The sequence below is a fragment of the Amphibalanus amphitrite genome, unplaced genomic scaffold, assembly GCF_019059575.1.
Source record: "Amphibalanus amphitrite isolate SeventyFive unplaced genomic scaffold, NRLGWU_Aamphi_draft 000391F_arrow, whole genome shotgun sequence".
Lineage (NCBI taxonomy): Eukaryota > Metazoa > Arthropoda > Thecostraca > Balanomorpha > Balanidae > Amphibalanus > Amphibalanus amphitrite.
The window spans coordinates 144,146-159,053 of record NW_024881885.1 but is presented as its reverse complement, the minus strand read 5'-3'; the positions used below and the strand labels follow the sequence as shown (position 1 = coordinate 159,053).

The 14,908-nt window shown below is 51.5% G+C and overlaps 1 protein-coding gene across 5 annotated transcripts in view; it reads right to left on the bottom strand.

Moving 5' to 3' along the window:
• LOC122390307 (G-protein-signaling modulator 2-like) overlaps positions 1 to 14,908 on the bottom strand; it is a 62,087-nt gene that overhangs the window by 4,720 nt on the left and 42,459 nt on the right. For 2 of the 5 annotated variants that reach the window (XM_043383083.1, XM_043383084.1), the window contains exons 7-12: positions 13,707 to 13,830; positions 13,226 to 13,341; positions 12,007 to 12,173; positions 9,180 to 9,277; positions 2,186 to 2,347; positions 1,135 to 1,197 (exon numbers count right to left, since the gene is read on the bottom strand). In XM_043383083.1, coding sequence (XP_043239018.1) covers positions 1,135 to 1,197; positions 2,186 to 2,347; positions 9,180 to 9,277; positions 12,007 to 12,173; positions 13,226 to 13,341; positions 13,707 to 13,830 — 730 coding nt within the window. Of the gene's footprint in view, positions 1 to 1,134; positions 1,198 to 1,596; positions 1,837 to 2,185; positions 2,348 to 9,179; positions 9,278 to 12,006; positions 12,174 to 13,225; positions 13,342 to 13,706; positions 13,831 to 14,908 lie in introns of those variants that run through there. The other 3 variants (XM_043383085.1, XM_043383086.1, XM_043383087.1) reach the window with 2 other exon arrangements.

Genomic DNA, 14,908 nt, shown 5'->3' with positions numbered 1-14,908 from the left:
CCCGAGACACCCTATCGTCACCTGGCCCTAATGTCTGCCCTGGCGGCGCGGCCAGGCCGCCCCCGTCTGCCACGGCAGGTCATTAGGTGCGCCAAATCAGCGCCGCGACAGCTCCCCATTATCGCTGCCGGCAGACCGGACGGCCGCCGCCGCGGCAGACGGCTGCGGTGACGGCGGCGGGCTGAGAGTCCTTTTACAGAGAGACGGTACAACGAGTTACCGTTGGTAACCAGTGGCAACGGGGTGCGGCAGCGGGCAACGCTGCCCATGATAAAAGACCGAGGTATAACCACAACAGCGGAGAGCGGCTCTCAGTCGATCATACTCCTTTCACCCCTCGTCCCTCTCTCCTCTCACTCTCCTACTCTCTCCATCCAGGGTGCAGCTAACCATCAGATGAAACTTCATCAGTCCCGTGGTGGCCGACCTTCTAAAGTTCACCACTAATGCCTCCCATGACGCTCAGATGACTCTTTCAGCGAGTGAATTACCCCGATAGAGACCGGCCTTCCACTCTAGGGCGCCCTACCAGCCGTCCAGTCCTGCACGTCGGTCACCTATACGGACGAGACACGCCAGTAACCTCCCGAGCACCCGAGGTTCATAAACATCTCACGTAGAAAGCCTTTCATCGCGATCAGGATCCATGTCAAAGACCAGGATTATTTGTCATAAACATGACATCCCACGTGAAAGACCCATGCGCATCCCAAATAAATCCCCCGAAACCCGGGCATCAGCTTGGCACTTGCTGAATGCTGTGACGTGGAATGAATAATGGCATCAGAGCATGCGATGCGACTCAACGTCGTTCACTTCGAGCGGCAGGTATGGGTTTGGGTACAGTCGGTCGCTGTCCGTACACCCTGCATCCTCTCAGCCACTCCTTTCATTCCACGTTCTCCCGTTTCAGCCTGCTTGCGTTCCCTCACCTTCCTACATTCACCCCTAACAATTACCTCGCCTCTCTTCGCTTTCGTTCCCCGTCTCACCATTCTGTTCACGTTTTCTCTCATCGCTCCGTTTATGTTCTAACGGATCTCCATTCATTCCAAAATTTCCATCCGTTTCTGCCCACCTTCGCGCTCAATAACCGTCTGTTCATCTCTGCCTACATCTGACTCTGTCACTCACCTGGCTGACATTGAGAGGCGCCGGCTTCTCCGCGTCACCCCGTACTTTGGCCTCAGGCGTCATCTATGCAACACAGCAGCGGTGCAGGCAGCGGCAGGCGGGGCGTGGTCACAGGCGGGGCAGCGGAGAGCAAGCGTGGGCCAGGGAAAATACACATAGAGCCGAGATGGAGATCATGGCAGGCAAGGGGCAGGTAAAAATCTGTCGCAATAAATGCAGGCCAAGGCGTAACAGCGACACAGTGCAGCAAGCAAAAGCAGGCTACACTTCTTGGTAGGAGATGGAATAAGTTCAAAGTACTGAGGTTATCGGAAGAAATCTCAGAAAGGACTGCAGTGACGCTTTGGTGACGGCACCGAGGGAATGTAAGCCCGCCGTCATGGAAGAGCGGACAAAACCAATCAATAATTAAGGATGAGGGAGATGCAGATAGAACAAGGCTCGCTGGTATACTAAAGGGATAGGTACTGAGCAGCACTAGAGACTGCCACTCACCGCACCGTCCGCAGCAGAGGCAGCGTCACACGAGCTCTGGTAGGACGGCGGAGGGACGGGCGGTCCGGCCGCCGTCGGCTGAAGAGGACGGAACCGCAGGATGGCTGGACGGATGGGTAGAGGCCGCAGAGAGGCTGGACGGGTGGGTAGAGGCCGGAGAGAGTCTTGACGGGTGGGTAGAGTCCGGAGAGAGGCTGAGGGCAGGGCCTGGGACGTGCTGGGATAGTGTACAATCAATATACAACGGAAAAGCCAAGCAGAGTGAATAGCTAACTAGATATACATCGAAACACAGCAAAGATGAAAACGGGTAACAAGAAATTTACTTTCAAAAATATAAAATCAAAACCTTTTATACAAACGAGAATATGGGATGAAAAAATCAATAAACGTCGCCAACACAATCGATCAAAATGATAGTCGATAAGGGAACAACACCGATAGCAAGCAAACATTTCATGCAACAGACTATGGTACAGCTGTCCTCCGCCGGGCCACCGACCACCGGCGGTCGCCGCAGTCACCCCAGTCCCCCCTGACCTCAAACCACCCATACCTTGAGCAGGTCCATGTTGTCCATGCTCTGGCGACGCGGCCGCAGCGGCGCCGACAGTGTCGAGTCGGTCAGCTCGGGCCCGTCGCCGGCGTCGCGTCCCATGGCGCGCCGCAGGTCCGACAGGTTCATCCGCGCCGTCTCCAGGCCGGCCATGTCCTCGATCTGGGGGAGGGGGGAAGGGCTACAGGTCAGGGGGCGGTAGCTCACGGGAGGGCAGGTTACAGGTCAGCAAGTCCGACAGGTTCATCCGCGCCGTCTCCAGGCCGGCCATGTCCTCGATCTGGGGGGGGGGGGGGATAGGCTACAGGTCAGGGAGTGGTAGCTCACGGGAGGGCAGGTTACAGGTCAGCAAGTCCGAGAGGTTCATCCGCGCCGTCTCCAGGCCGACCACGTCCTCGATCTGAACAGAGAGGGAGCAGCAGGTCACTGGAGGTCACCAAAAGTCACGGAACGGCGGGTCACGGGACCTCATACAAGTTTGCGGAACTAACCAACCTGACCTACCATAACCTAACCGGCGGGTCCAGGAAGCGACGATTAGGGAGTATTCGAAGGTCACTGAACGTCTGGTGGTCCATTATAACGCAATACAACTGTTTATTCAAGCCCAGAGTAGTTATGCACATAATATCGCCGTCAAAATGTACTCAATTATAGCGAGCAGAGCCAGCTGGGCCAAGTGACCCGGATTCCGGTTCCGACAAGGTCGCCGGAGCCATCAGCAAAGCTTTCCGTCACTGACTGCCACCCAACGACACCGCGGAGGACGCACAGACCCAGGACGGCCTTTGGCAAACAGCCACCGGGCACCGACAAGAATGAGGAAAACTGTCGTGTCAGCACCGGCATTAGGACGCGTCCTTCGAGCCATTCTGCAAAACAAACAGCTAACAACCTGGTGACGAACAATGAGAGTATTAGGTGGACTGCGTACTGTTGACCGCGGACATACAGGGACAAGGTAAGTCCGAAAATGGGCCGCGGAATCCTGGCTGAAGGCAGGGAGCAAATAATGAGCACGAGGTGGATGCATGGGGTATTATGTGGCCTCGGGGCAACTGCCGACGAATAAAGACGGATCTTACGCAATAGTCGGTTACTGGGGGGTCGGATCTTTGGCGGCTTTGGACGTCTTCCAGACAGCTCGACCGTTACGGTAACTATATAGTCTCACCTTTACCAATTTTAAAGAATCATAATTCATGGCAATACCGTACTGAAGACTTCCTGGAAATATCGGGGTAAGGTGACCTTACACGAATCTCACAAACGCAATCATATAAAAAACTAACCACTCAATCAAGCGGCACTTGATGTTTCCGTTTCCGAATATCGATCAAAACCCACGAACCACTCCAAATCACCGACAGGCGTTGGTCCCTCGGGACCTCCTCCCACTACCGCCAGCCCCCCCCCCCCCTCCTCCACCAGACGCCGCCGCCTGCATCAGCACAACCTCCGGGTGGAGGAGATGGGGGGGGGGGGGGGGAGCAGACGGAGCCAGGTCGGTCAAGGTCGACCCAGAGCCCCTCCCAGCCGACTGACCGCCAGTCCTGGCCATACGCACGATGACACTGGTCAGCACGACTGACGACAGGCAGACAGCCGCGACGGCCGGGGTGTCAGGCTATAAAATACACATCCGGCAACCTTATGAACGACTGTTCTAATGCATCAAACCGCCACTTTGCTGACGCCTGACGGCAAAATATTACCCCATGGATCATATGTAACAAGTCGGTAATCTACGCCACAGGCTTGTCATGCTCTCATCTTTGCGGCAAAGAAGCATGAACAATGTGCATAAAACGCTTTTTCTGTCACAGCATACAGCAACATGGCAGACAACTATTGCAGCCCGAATCCCCGTGCTAACTAGTCGCCGCCAACCAACAAGACCGGCCCCCGTCAATCAATTTGAATCGCCTTTCTTCGATTCGTCCTTACATAACCGTATACGGCCATCGTGCCTGCGACATACGCACTGTCGCATCCGATATGCCACAATGCGTCCCTTGGGTTGTCCGACGTGCATCATGGAGCCGTTGTTCGCGTCCCCTCCATCCCTCCTGCACTTCGGTGCAGAGCGGAAGAGCCGGAAAGTGGCGCACTGGGCCGCACCGGCCGGCTCCCTCCGTACGCGGAACCGCCGCCAAAGCCGCCTCCGGCTGTGACGAAGGTCGCCGGCTGATCGGTCACATGTGTCCCGCCAGAGAGCGGCGCCGCCCCCGGGGAGAGCGGGAGGGGAGGAGGAGGGGAAGGGGTGGCACTGGCGCTGGCCAGACGCTGAATAAAAGTCAGGAGGGAGGCGTCCCGATGGGATGGCATTGGCACTCGCCAGACGCTGAATAGAAGTCAGAAAGTCGCCCGGTTTACCCAGGCAAATGGCTGCTGAGAGATTCTGCCACGCTTGAGGAGCACGATGTTGTGACTGCAGGTCGGGTGATTCTCAAAACAACCCAGCGGTACTACGGGCACTTAGCCGATTGTTTACCTGGCCGGTAGAAAGCTTATATAATATGCATGTCCCTGCTCCTACACGGCTGGTTATCGTCCACCCTGATCTTTCTTAACTTTCTGAGGACACAAAAGCACCTCAATCATTTCGCGGTCCCCCTAAATCTGCCTAAATCCACCAAGCTCCCGAAACTCCTCCGGCGAGCTCTATCTCTGCGGATCATCAGAATTTTCCCGCACCACTGCCGAGCCAGTGCCGTCTTCCAGCAACCCCCGGGATTTCTCTGGGACCACAGCACTGCGGTGCCAGGTCGATCATATCGGCAGTGACCTGTTCAGGAGTCGAGGGACGACGTAGCACCCGCTGCACTGAACCGCCAACCGCGCGGCCGCACCAAACTCATTTAGCTCTGAGGGCGGTGACAGCCGGCGGCCGGCTGGCAGACAGATGGTGGTTTGCTGCTGCGGCGGCGGCGGCGGCAGCGGCGGGGTGCCGCGGCAGGGCACAGATCGATCCACAGTCGCGAGAGACCGGCTACCTCGGCCCTTTGAGGCGTCCTGAGAGCCACTTCCGTACTGGGAAAGCAGCCCGAGAGATGTCTGTGTGTGACGGACGCTGGCGTGGGTGAGAGCCACCGGCAAAAAGTTATCTCGCCGGTTTAGCCTATCAGCAGCCGGGCACGATCAGCCAAAACGTATCGCGCGGTTTAATGTATCAGCAGCGAGCGCCGCAACATCAGCAGTACTATTCACACGACAATCTAAGATACGTCGCATCAGACTTGTGCCAAGGTCCCAAAAAGGTCCGAGATCCAGGGTTCGCAGAGTCCAAGGTCTGGGACCTTGATGGATCCTGGACCTTGCATTGTCATTTTTGTCGTGAGACCTTGGAAACCCAGGACCTTAAAACATCCATGTGCCGCAAGACCTTGGAATCCCAGGACCTTAACATTTGCATATGTCGCGAGACCTTGGAATCCCAGGACCTCAACATTTGTATATGCCGCGAGACCTTGGAATCCCAGGACCTCAACATTTGCATATGTCGCAAGACCTTGGAATCCCAGGACCTCAACATTTGCATATGCCGCGAGACCTTGGAATCCCAGGACATCAACATTTCATGTGACATCAACATGAGACCTTATAGAAACCCAGGACCTCAACATTTCATATGCCGTGAAACCATGGAAACCCTGAAACCATGGAAACCCAGGGGGTCAGGACCTCAAAATTTTGATATGCTGGAAGTGGAAGACCCTGCAGAATGCAGACCTTCAGTCCCAGTTTTATTATTTGTCATGGGATCTAAGGAGAAGGGTCTGGATCTATACCATCATATTCTTGAGGGACCTCAAGAATCCTGGAAGCTGGACCATGAGGTTTATGTTGCACATGGCCACTAAGGACCCTGCACTAGGTTTTGTCTGTAAACACTTCAATAAATATCTATGGTTGAGCCACTGAGCGACCAGCTGCAAGGGGCTAAGATAGATAGGTACATGAAGAGAAAATGAACCAGACTGTGTAGACATATACAGAGCCAAATCATTGTCATGGCTGTGAGGCAGAACTGGAACAAGAGACCTGGTAGCTTTTTACATTATCAATGTTATGGATTATGAAACTGTCAAACAGTGGTCAGTGGTGGTTTGGAAAGTTTTTTTTTTCTAATCTCACCTCACATATTTTCTGGGCCTTGTTTTCTGGGTTGTGATATGCCGGGCTTGAAGCTACTTGGAAGCTACCCTGACGCACTGACCAAGCAAGTGTCAAAATTATTCGATTTGCAAGTCATCAAATCACCATTGCGCAATGAGCATCCAATATAAGCAATGATTCCATGACAGTTCAACTTTTCTGTTTAGCAGGTTTTCGTCGGACAATTTTTCGTCTGCAGATTTTCGTCTGCAGACTTTCGTCTATGCATTTTTCGCCTGTGCATTTTTAAGTCCGCGCATTTTTTTTCGTAAGGACATTTTCCGCCTCGTCCAGACGAAAAAAAATGCCGGACAGTAAAACACTCCGACGAAAAATGCACCAAATCAATTCGTACAGACGAATAAATGCAAGACGAAAAAGTCAGACGAAAATCTGCCGACGAAGAACCGTCTGACGAAAAACTTGTCAGATGGAATTTTGTTCAGTCAGAGCCTTCAAGCTAATGTGAATGAACAGTAAGTAAGGTTTGCGCTCGCTGATACTCTAATTCTATTGGCTTAATCGATCAGTTTTTTCTGTGAGCGCTCGCGCAAACAAGACTTAGAACATATTTGAGTTTTTATCCAGGGCCCTGCTCGGTCGCTATTTTTATATCAGCGTGCTGTCGGTTATTGCTGGCGCGGCTTGGCCTCTTATTGGTCTAACGAATAGACCACTTGAATTCGACCAATGAGGAGCCAAGAAGTTAGCAGCATGGTCGCAGCCTGCTGATAAATAAACGGGGTGCGAACAGAGCTCTAGGTATTATGTAACTGAATGTGCAGAAAATCGAAAGCATATACCTATCCAATTCAATTTTCCATTTTTTTGAAGCCTGTAGGTTTTATTTCTGGTTTTTTATCTTGCCTGAAAGAATGCTTGGATTTCTGTCTTCAATAACTGTAAGGTGCTATCCTACATTTCTAATGATCAGGTAAGATTGATTTGAAAGAACATGACAATACAAAATGCAAGGTACCTATTACCTACCTATATTTTTATGAATTTGTCCGGCTAAAGAAGGAGAGATTGATATCATGATTCATCTTTAACTTTGACTTGTGTTGAAGCTCCCCCTACCTATGTAGTATGTTGGTAAATGATAAAACCACCACAGGTTTGCATAGGTTCTGCCCCTTTCAATGTTGCTGGGCATCTGTTGGCAGAATATTTAGAAGTAAGCCTGCTCATCAGAATGTTAGTTTAAGTTCTTGTTGTGGGACGCTGAATACTTTGGATCCTGAGATGTATTCTTGCCGTGGGACCTTGAGGACTGTGGACCCTGAACTCTGAAGTGTATACTTATCATGGGACCTTGGGGACTGTGGATCCTGAAATTCACGCTTGTCGTGGGACCCTAGGGACTGTGGATCCTGCAATGCATTCTTGTCGTGGGACCTTGGGGACTGTGGATCCTGCAATGTATATTTGTCGTGGGACCTTGGAAACCTTGGATTCTAGAAATTGAATTTGCCGTGGGACCTTGGAAACCTTGATTCTAGAAATTGAATTTGCCGTGGGACCTTGGAAACCTTGGATTCTAGAAATTGAATTTGCCGTGGGACCTTGGAAACCTTGGATTCTAGAAATTGAATTTGCAGTGGGACCTTGGAAACCTTGGATTCTAGAAATTGAATTTGCCGTGGGACCTTGAGGATCCTGGATCTTGATTTTTGGTCACGGCACAAGTCTGCGTCGCATAACCTGAACACTTTTGATGAATCTTCCACAATACAAGGCATTCCAAATCTCGCTCGATGAAGGTGAATACGTACGTAAATTTCTTTGGCCTTAATTTTATCCCTCTGAGAACAATCAGTCCACAGCTTCGAAAATATTTTCTCCCGTTCAGCCAACTCAACTATACGCAAATGAATGCCTCGCCATACATATGCAAAGTTTCCGGGAAGACTGAGTCCAACGCTCATCGATAAGGTTATTGGCTCTAACTTTCGACTACCGTAAGTTTGGTGATGGATGCGGACAGAAACCATTAATTCAATCAACAGAATTGAAGTGAAAGGAGGACACGAGGATCTACAGCCACAGCACGTTACTCCGGTGCGGACAGTCCGCTGCGAGCAATTCGAGATGAAGTCCATCTTTCCACCGGCTTCAGACTCATAAATACCAATGCCGACAGTCTCAGCGACGCGCATTAAATATCGTTCACTCACTGAATCATCTTCAGAGCTGTCAGCCCCCATTCGGTCCATTCAATTCACTGACGGCCTTCTGGATAGGATTCTAAAGCGCGAGCCACAGAAGCAAGTAATCGGCGGAGCAGATTGAGGCAGGTAGTGGGCGGTGGATGATTGACTGCTAGCGGTGGATGGCGCGAGTGGTGGACAGCGGGCGGTGGACGGTGGGTGGAAGGCAGGCGGTGGAAGGCGAGCGGTGGACTTGACTGCAAGCGGTGGACGGTAGACGGCAGGCGGCGGACGGCGGCCGGCGGCGGCGGCACCGGCCCGGGACCATCATTAGTTATGCAGACCGGGACAGGAGCGAGGCAGGTCGTCGGTTGCGGCTACGTTCATTACCACAGAAAGTCACTGTCGCTATGGTCGGGAAGGAGGAGGGAGGGGTCGGGTACCGGGGGCGGGGACACATAGCGACCGACGCAGATGACTAGAGGTCTAGCAAGGAAGCTAGAAGGTAGAGATTGAAGCTTACAGTCGTCGAGGAGGACCGACGAGGGATGGAAAACAGACAGGTGAGGGCGAGGGAAAGACAAGCGATACAGGTGTGGGAGGGAAAACACACCAACACATCCTACGGCTAAAAACGCGAGTTGTCGCCCGCTGCCAGTCTCGACAATATCCCAACCATGACTGACCTGCTGACTGATCTGCAGGTGCCGCTGGGCGTAATAGAGCGCCTTCTCGTTGTTGCCCATGGCCGTGTGGGCATTGCCGAGACTCCAGCACGCCCGGCCTGTGGGTGAAGTAGACAGACTGTTAGCAGACGGACGGGCAGCGCACACAGTCAGCAGGCAGGCCAACTCAGAAGGCACACATTCAGTCATGCGACGCCCAATTATTTGTAGGGTAAGGGCGGGTAAGAGTACGCGGGCGATAAGAGTACGCATCAGCTGTTTCGGTTGCTTAGCAACGCGGGTTTGTCGAGTTCATGAAGTGACATGAAGCCGCCAGTGCCTGCTTGTCACCAACGGAACGTGGGCGTTGAGCGGCGACGCTGTTGAGTTTAACCCGCGCACCGACGGGGGTCTGCGCCAACTTCGCACCGACGGGGGGGGGGGGGGGCGGATGACCGTCCCCCCCCCTGAGATCTCGAGAACGAAGCAAGATAGCGACAAGCGGTAAACGGCATCGGATACGCACGGCCAAGATCTACAATTTTTACTAAGGTCATTTTCAGGTCAGGTCAAAGAGGACGTCACAGGGGTCGAAAAAGTCAAAATGGCGGCGCTAGATATGGAGAGAGTTTTTCTCGAATAACTTTCGAATTAGTCACGATAGGAACAAACTAAGGGCATCATCGTGATCCTCTCGTCAATCCGCATCGAATGATATATATGTTGACCTCGAAAGGTCAAGGTCAAAGGTTGACCTCAGGTCACGTGACCTCGAGGTCATCATGTATATCATTCGATGCGTCTTGACGAGCTGAACACAATGAGACCATCCACGCGTCTGTATCTTGTTCCTGTACGGAGTTATTGGCCAAAAACCTTTGGTGACCTTTGATGACGTCACATGACCTCACAGCTGCCCAACAGCAAAACAGACCTCAAGGTAGTGAAGGTTGATCGTATATGAAGTCATGTATGGTATATGGGGCCATTCCGACCCGTTTTAGTGGTAAAAACAGGGAGTTGATTTTTCCCCCATTGACTTATAATGGGGAGGTCGCGAAATTGACCTGACCTTAGGTCACCGATATCAAAATTCCGAGATATACAAATTGTAGCTACTAATGACCTAATAATATCCTGCGACTTTCAAAGGCCTCCGACATCTACTGTAGCTCTGGCACGGTGACAAAGTTGCAAAAAAGTGACTTGAGGTTGGGTCATTCAAAGTGACCTGGTGACCTGACCTTAAAAGGTAGGAGGTTCAAACTTGCACACCATGTGTAAAATTGATGAGGTTATAGTCACACCAAATTTCGCGTAGCGCCGCGGTTTTCCCGCTATTTGCGAAAAACCTCAGGGGGGGGGGCGGATATCCGCCCCCCCCCCCGTCGGTGCGAGGGTTAAGGCGATGAATATTATTTTCGAGCGTTATGATATTATTATAGTATGGTACAATAATTTGGATACTTGGCAGTTGAGATAAGGTACATTTCCGTGATTTTTGTGGGAAACTTGTGAGGTTATCTGGGGAAATACTGTGCAGTGCAATATTCTGTTTGCGAAGTTTTGCACAACGTTTCGGGGTTGTTTTGTGCGCGAATTGCATGTACGGTAAGAGGACGCACTGTTCAGGAGGGTAAGAGTACGCAGAATTATACATTAAATCGAATATACAGAAATATAAAATTATTAATCTATCGCTCAATGACGTTTGTTTTGTAGGTATATCATCAATGGAGCACTGTGATGCAGATGCGTACCCGAAATTCTTCCAAATGCGAGTTATTCTCCCTTTTGATTGTGCCTTTTTTTTAAGAAACACACGACATGATTATTTCCTGATTTATAGGCTTGAAAGATTTATTTTATGTTTTTCTTTTTGGATACTAGAATTAACTTAAATGCCTTCTGAGTTTGAAGTTAAGCATTTGGACAGTACAAGCCGCATAGGTGTGTGTTCATATGCTTGCGTACTCCACCCGCCTGGCGTGCGTACTCTTACACACCCCATATGGTAAGAGTACGCAACTGCAGCGGTTCAGAAAATGTCAGTTTTAGACCACTTCCATTCACGCTGAAGGATCGTTGCCCCATGGGTTGATGGCTAATTCAATGAACTTTAATTCTCCCTATTTGCGATTTCTTTCTTTCAAATATTAAACAAATGAGAGCAAGAAATCCACTAAGTGCGTACTCTTATACGACTTCACCCTAAGCTTATTCACATAAACGTGTAAATTATCACTCAACTGAGAAAGCTTACATTCAAATTGCCAATTTATGACTGTGCGACTGGTAGCGAGACGTCGGTTGCCGCTGGACATAAAGAAGCCTCATTTTCTCGGAATCTTCTCAATCTCCCGGCCAATGCACTCGGATTACGTGGAACGCCAATAACCGGCCACCGACTGGGAATTATGATGGTCGGCTCAGAGCGGCTCTGAACCGCTAGCCATTGACATTTATAACGAGTACTGCGAATTGGCCACCTTAAATCTCCCTCTCAACGCGGGCTCAATGTCCTCAAACACACTTGATGCCCGCCTAGCAACAGTAGCACGAACAAGATCGCACTGATTTTCTACAGTCGCTTGGAAACAGATAAAACCAAAAGTGTGGTTTTATTGCAAAACTGAGCGTCGGCATTTTAATTTATAGCCTCTAATCTTACATGAATGTCTGCCGCAATTACCTCATCTTTTCAACGGTCTCACACTCTGCTATCCTCACAAATCTCTCTCTCTCTCTCTCTCTCTCTCTCTCTCTCTCTCTCTCTCTCTCTCTCTCTCTCTCTCTCTCTCTCTCTCTCTCTCTCTCTCTCTCTCTCTCTCCCCTCTCTCTCTCTCACCCTCTCCGACGGTGTCGTTGAGCTCCTGTGCGATCCGCATGTGTCTCATGTGGTACTCGACCGACGCGGGGAGGTCGCGCAGTAATGTGTAGGTGTTTCCCAGGCTGTAGCACGCCTGGGCCTCCATCGCTCGGTCACCGAGCTCCTGTGCCAACACCAGTGTCCGTCTGCCGGGGGGTCAGCATTATATCAGATTGGAGGGAGGGAGGAGGGAGGGAAGCTGAAACGTCCAAAACGAACCAACAAAAAACAATTAAGAAAAATCACAGCATACGAGCGAAAACGCAGGGAGGACCAACAAGAAACACTAAAGGATCACTCAACTCCATTTTAATAACATAGCAATGCATTAATCAATATTTCTCAATTCACCTGCTCACAGCAGTTAAATTGAAAAGTAAGCCGTGACACACATAGTTCACGTTCCCCACGGTGCCGTACCGGCGGCATTCCGGTCACGGACTTAATCACCGTGCCGCCGCGCAGTCTGGCCGGCCGGCGACGATTGATGGTTCGGCGCCTTCCCTCGTGACAATACCACCGACACCGGCCGCAACAAACGACAGCGGCGCGGCGCGGCGCGGTCCGCCTAATCAGTGCCACGGCAGGGCAGCGGCGGAGGGCACTGTCGCTCATTAGCGACCGCAACAGTCTATATACGACCGCAGACGTGTTAGCCGGTTCAGGGGATCGATAATGCCCCGCAGCCCACACATGACCGACCGGACCGTGTCAGCCGAGTCCACGCCCGCCCGCAACAGCACACATTCGACTGGCGTGTTAGCCCTTTATGGTGCCCTGTAGACGGCAGCGACCGTACCATACAAAGCCGATACCGATACCATTATGAAGCATCACCAGTTGAATGGATTTTATGATCACCGTAGGAATTATGGCACGAGCCTTCGGAGGGCTTTTGAATATGACACATTAATATCGAACGTTAATATCGATGGCTTAATTACGTTGAGCCCGTCTGGCAACTCAACATTTCCAAGTAAAATGATTCAATCTCCACTTCAAGCATCAGCAACACGCCCGTCGCTCACCCTCTATTTCACATCTCTTTCATGGTCTTCCCTTGCCATTCTGCTTCCACAGGCTGACCAATTTTAAGACCAACCGTTCCCTACCGGCTACGCTTAGTCTCAGCCCTCAGTCCCTCCCCTCCAACCATTCTGCTTTGTCTGTTTGTCCACTACCCTCTCCTCTCACTTACTTGTAGTGCTCGGCGGCCGTCTCAAACTGTCCCAGGAAGACGTGCGCATTGCCCAGGTTACTGTGAGCGCGCCTCTCCGCCGCCTTGTCGCCAAACTCCTTGGCAATTTTCAGCCGCTGCCAAAACAGACAGGAAGGGTGGCGTCAATACACACAGTGACGTCAGGTGGTACGCGTGACGTCATGACAGCCGTCATTGAAAGGATAGGTTATGCAACATACAAGCTGTACCGTATCAATGGGACGCAATAAGACATATCCGTCAAAAAATGTCATTCATCCCATTCACTGTATTCCGTTACCTGACAACATACCTTGCAAAAATCAAGAGACATGACGCCAGCGCATACATGCCTCGGCAGTGACCGATGCCGAACAATGCCCCGATGACGTCACTGCTCTACATGACGTCACAGCTCCATCACCTCACCTACTCGTAGCTGATGACTGTGTGGTAGCTGCTGGTGGCAGTTTTGTCTCACCTGCTGGTGGTAGCTGATGGCCTGTGTGAAGTTGCCCAGCAGATAGTGTGTGTTGCCGAGGTTCCCGCAGGCACGGCCCTGCGCGGACCTGTCACCCAGCTCCACCATAAGCTGCAGGTTCTCACTGGAAGGGGCCGGGGGGAGGCGTTAGACAGCACGCACTAATCAGTAAACCGTATCACAGCGCAAGGCGCCAATCAGGGTTTGTGAGCGCCTCACCACAGTCGGGGAGACACGTTCGGCGGGCGGCAGATCGGTATCCGGCAGACGAAAAGACGCACTGGAGCGAACACATCAGGTGACGCCACTGCGCCACCCTTGGTTCATGTGACAGACGGTCCTGGGAGGTAGTTAGTGGCAGACATACCGTCTGGGTTCTCGATAATAAGTGCCGTGCCGCGTCGCTCTTTGGCTCAGGTGACTAACGAGTGACGATTCATGATAATTAGTGTCGCGACGTGCCGCCTTCTACCCATGTGGCTGATGATCTCCGAGAGATGGAAGTGCCGCCGCGGCCGTTCCAAATATTTCCACGCCTCTCCTCCCCTCCCCAACCACCCACACAGCCGTAAACGATGACAAAGTTCGTTGGTGGCGTCCATGAATCGGGGCTCTGAACAGCAGTTCCCAACAGAGCTATGAATACGGGACCGATTTGACATTCATTTCCCACGGAATCAAATATCTGAATAAAATGGGACAAGAAATATGCTACAAAAGCAGGTCACAGACAATGGCCAATAAAATAAAATGACAAGCACGATTTCATTTTACGATGTCTTCCACGCCATATTTCAGGAAAACTTGGCAGCTCTCCAAGACAACTGGAGACGGATCCCAAAGCTGTTTCTTCTCTGAAACCTTCATAACCACAGCGGGGTTCATGACATCAGCGCCCCGAAGTCACATTTTGCCCGTATTTTCGCTCGGTTTATACCGGCACCATCCCCATTCCGAGCGCTGTCCATTCCCATAATCCCCACTCCATTTCCGAGATCCGCCGTCTAGTCGGCCGCCACACTGCGGCGACACTCTGCCCGTACCAAACCCGACTGGGTTCAGGATGAACAGCGTCTGGAATAGCGGCGGCCTGCGACAATGGACAGAGACCCCGAATACATGAGCAAGTAAATACGTATCACAACGGATTTTCCTATTCGCTCAGCATTGTAATCCGTTTATGATGATGATGTGGGGGTTTA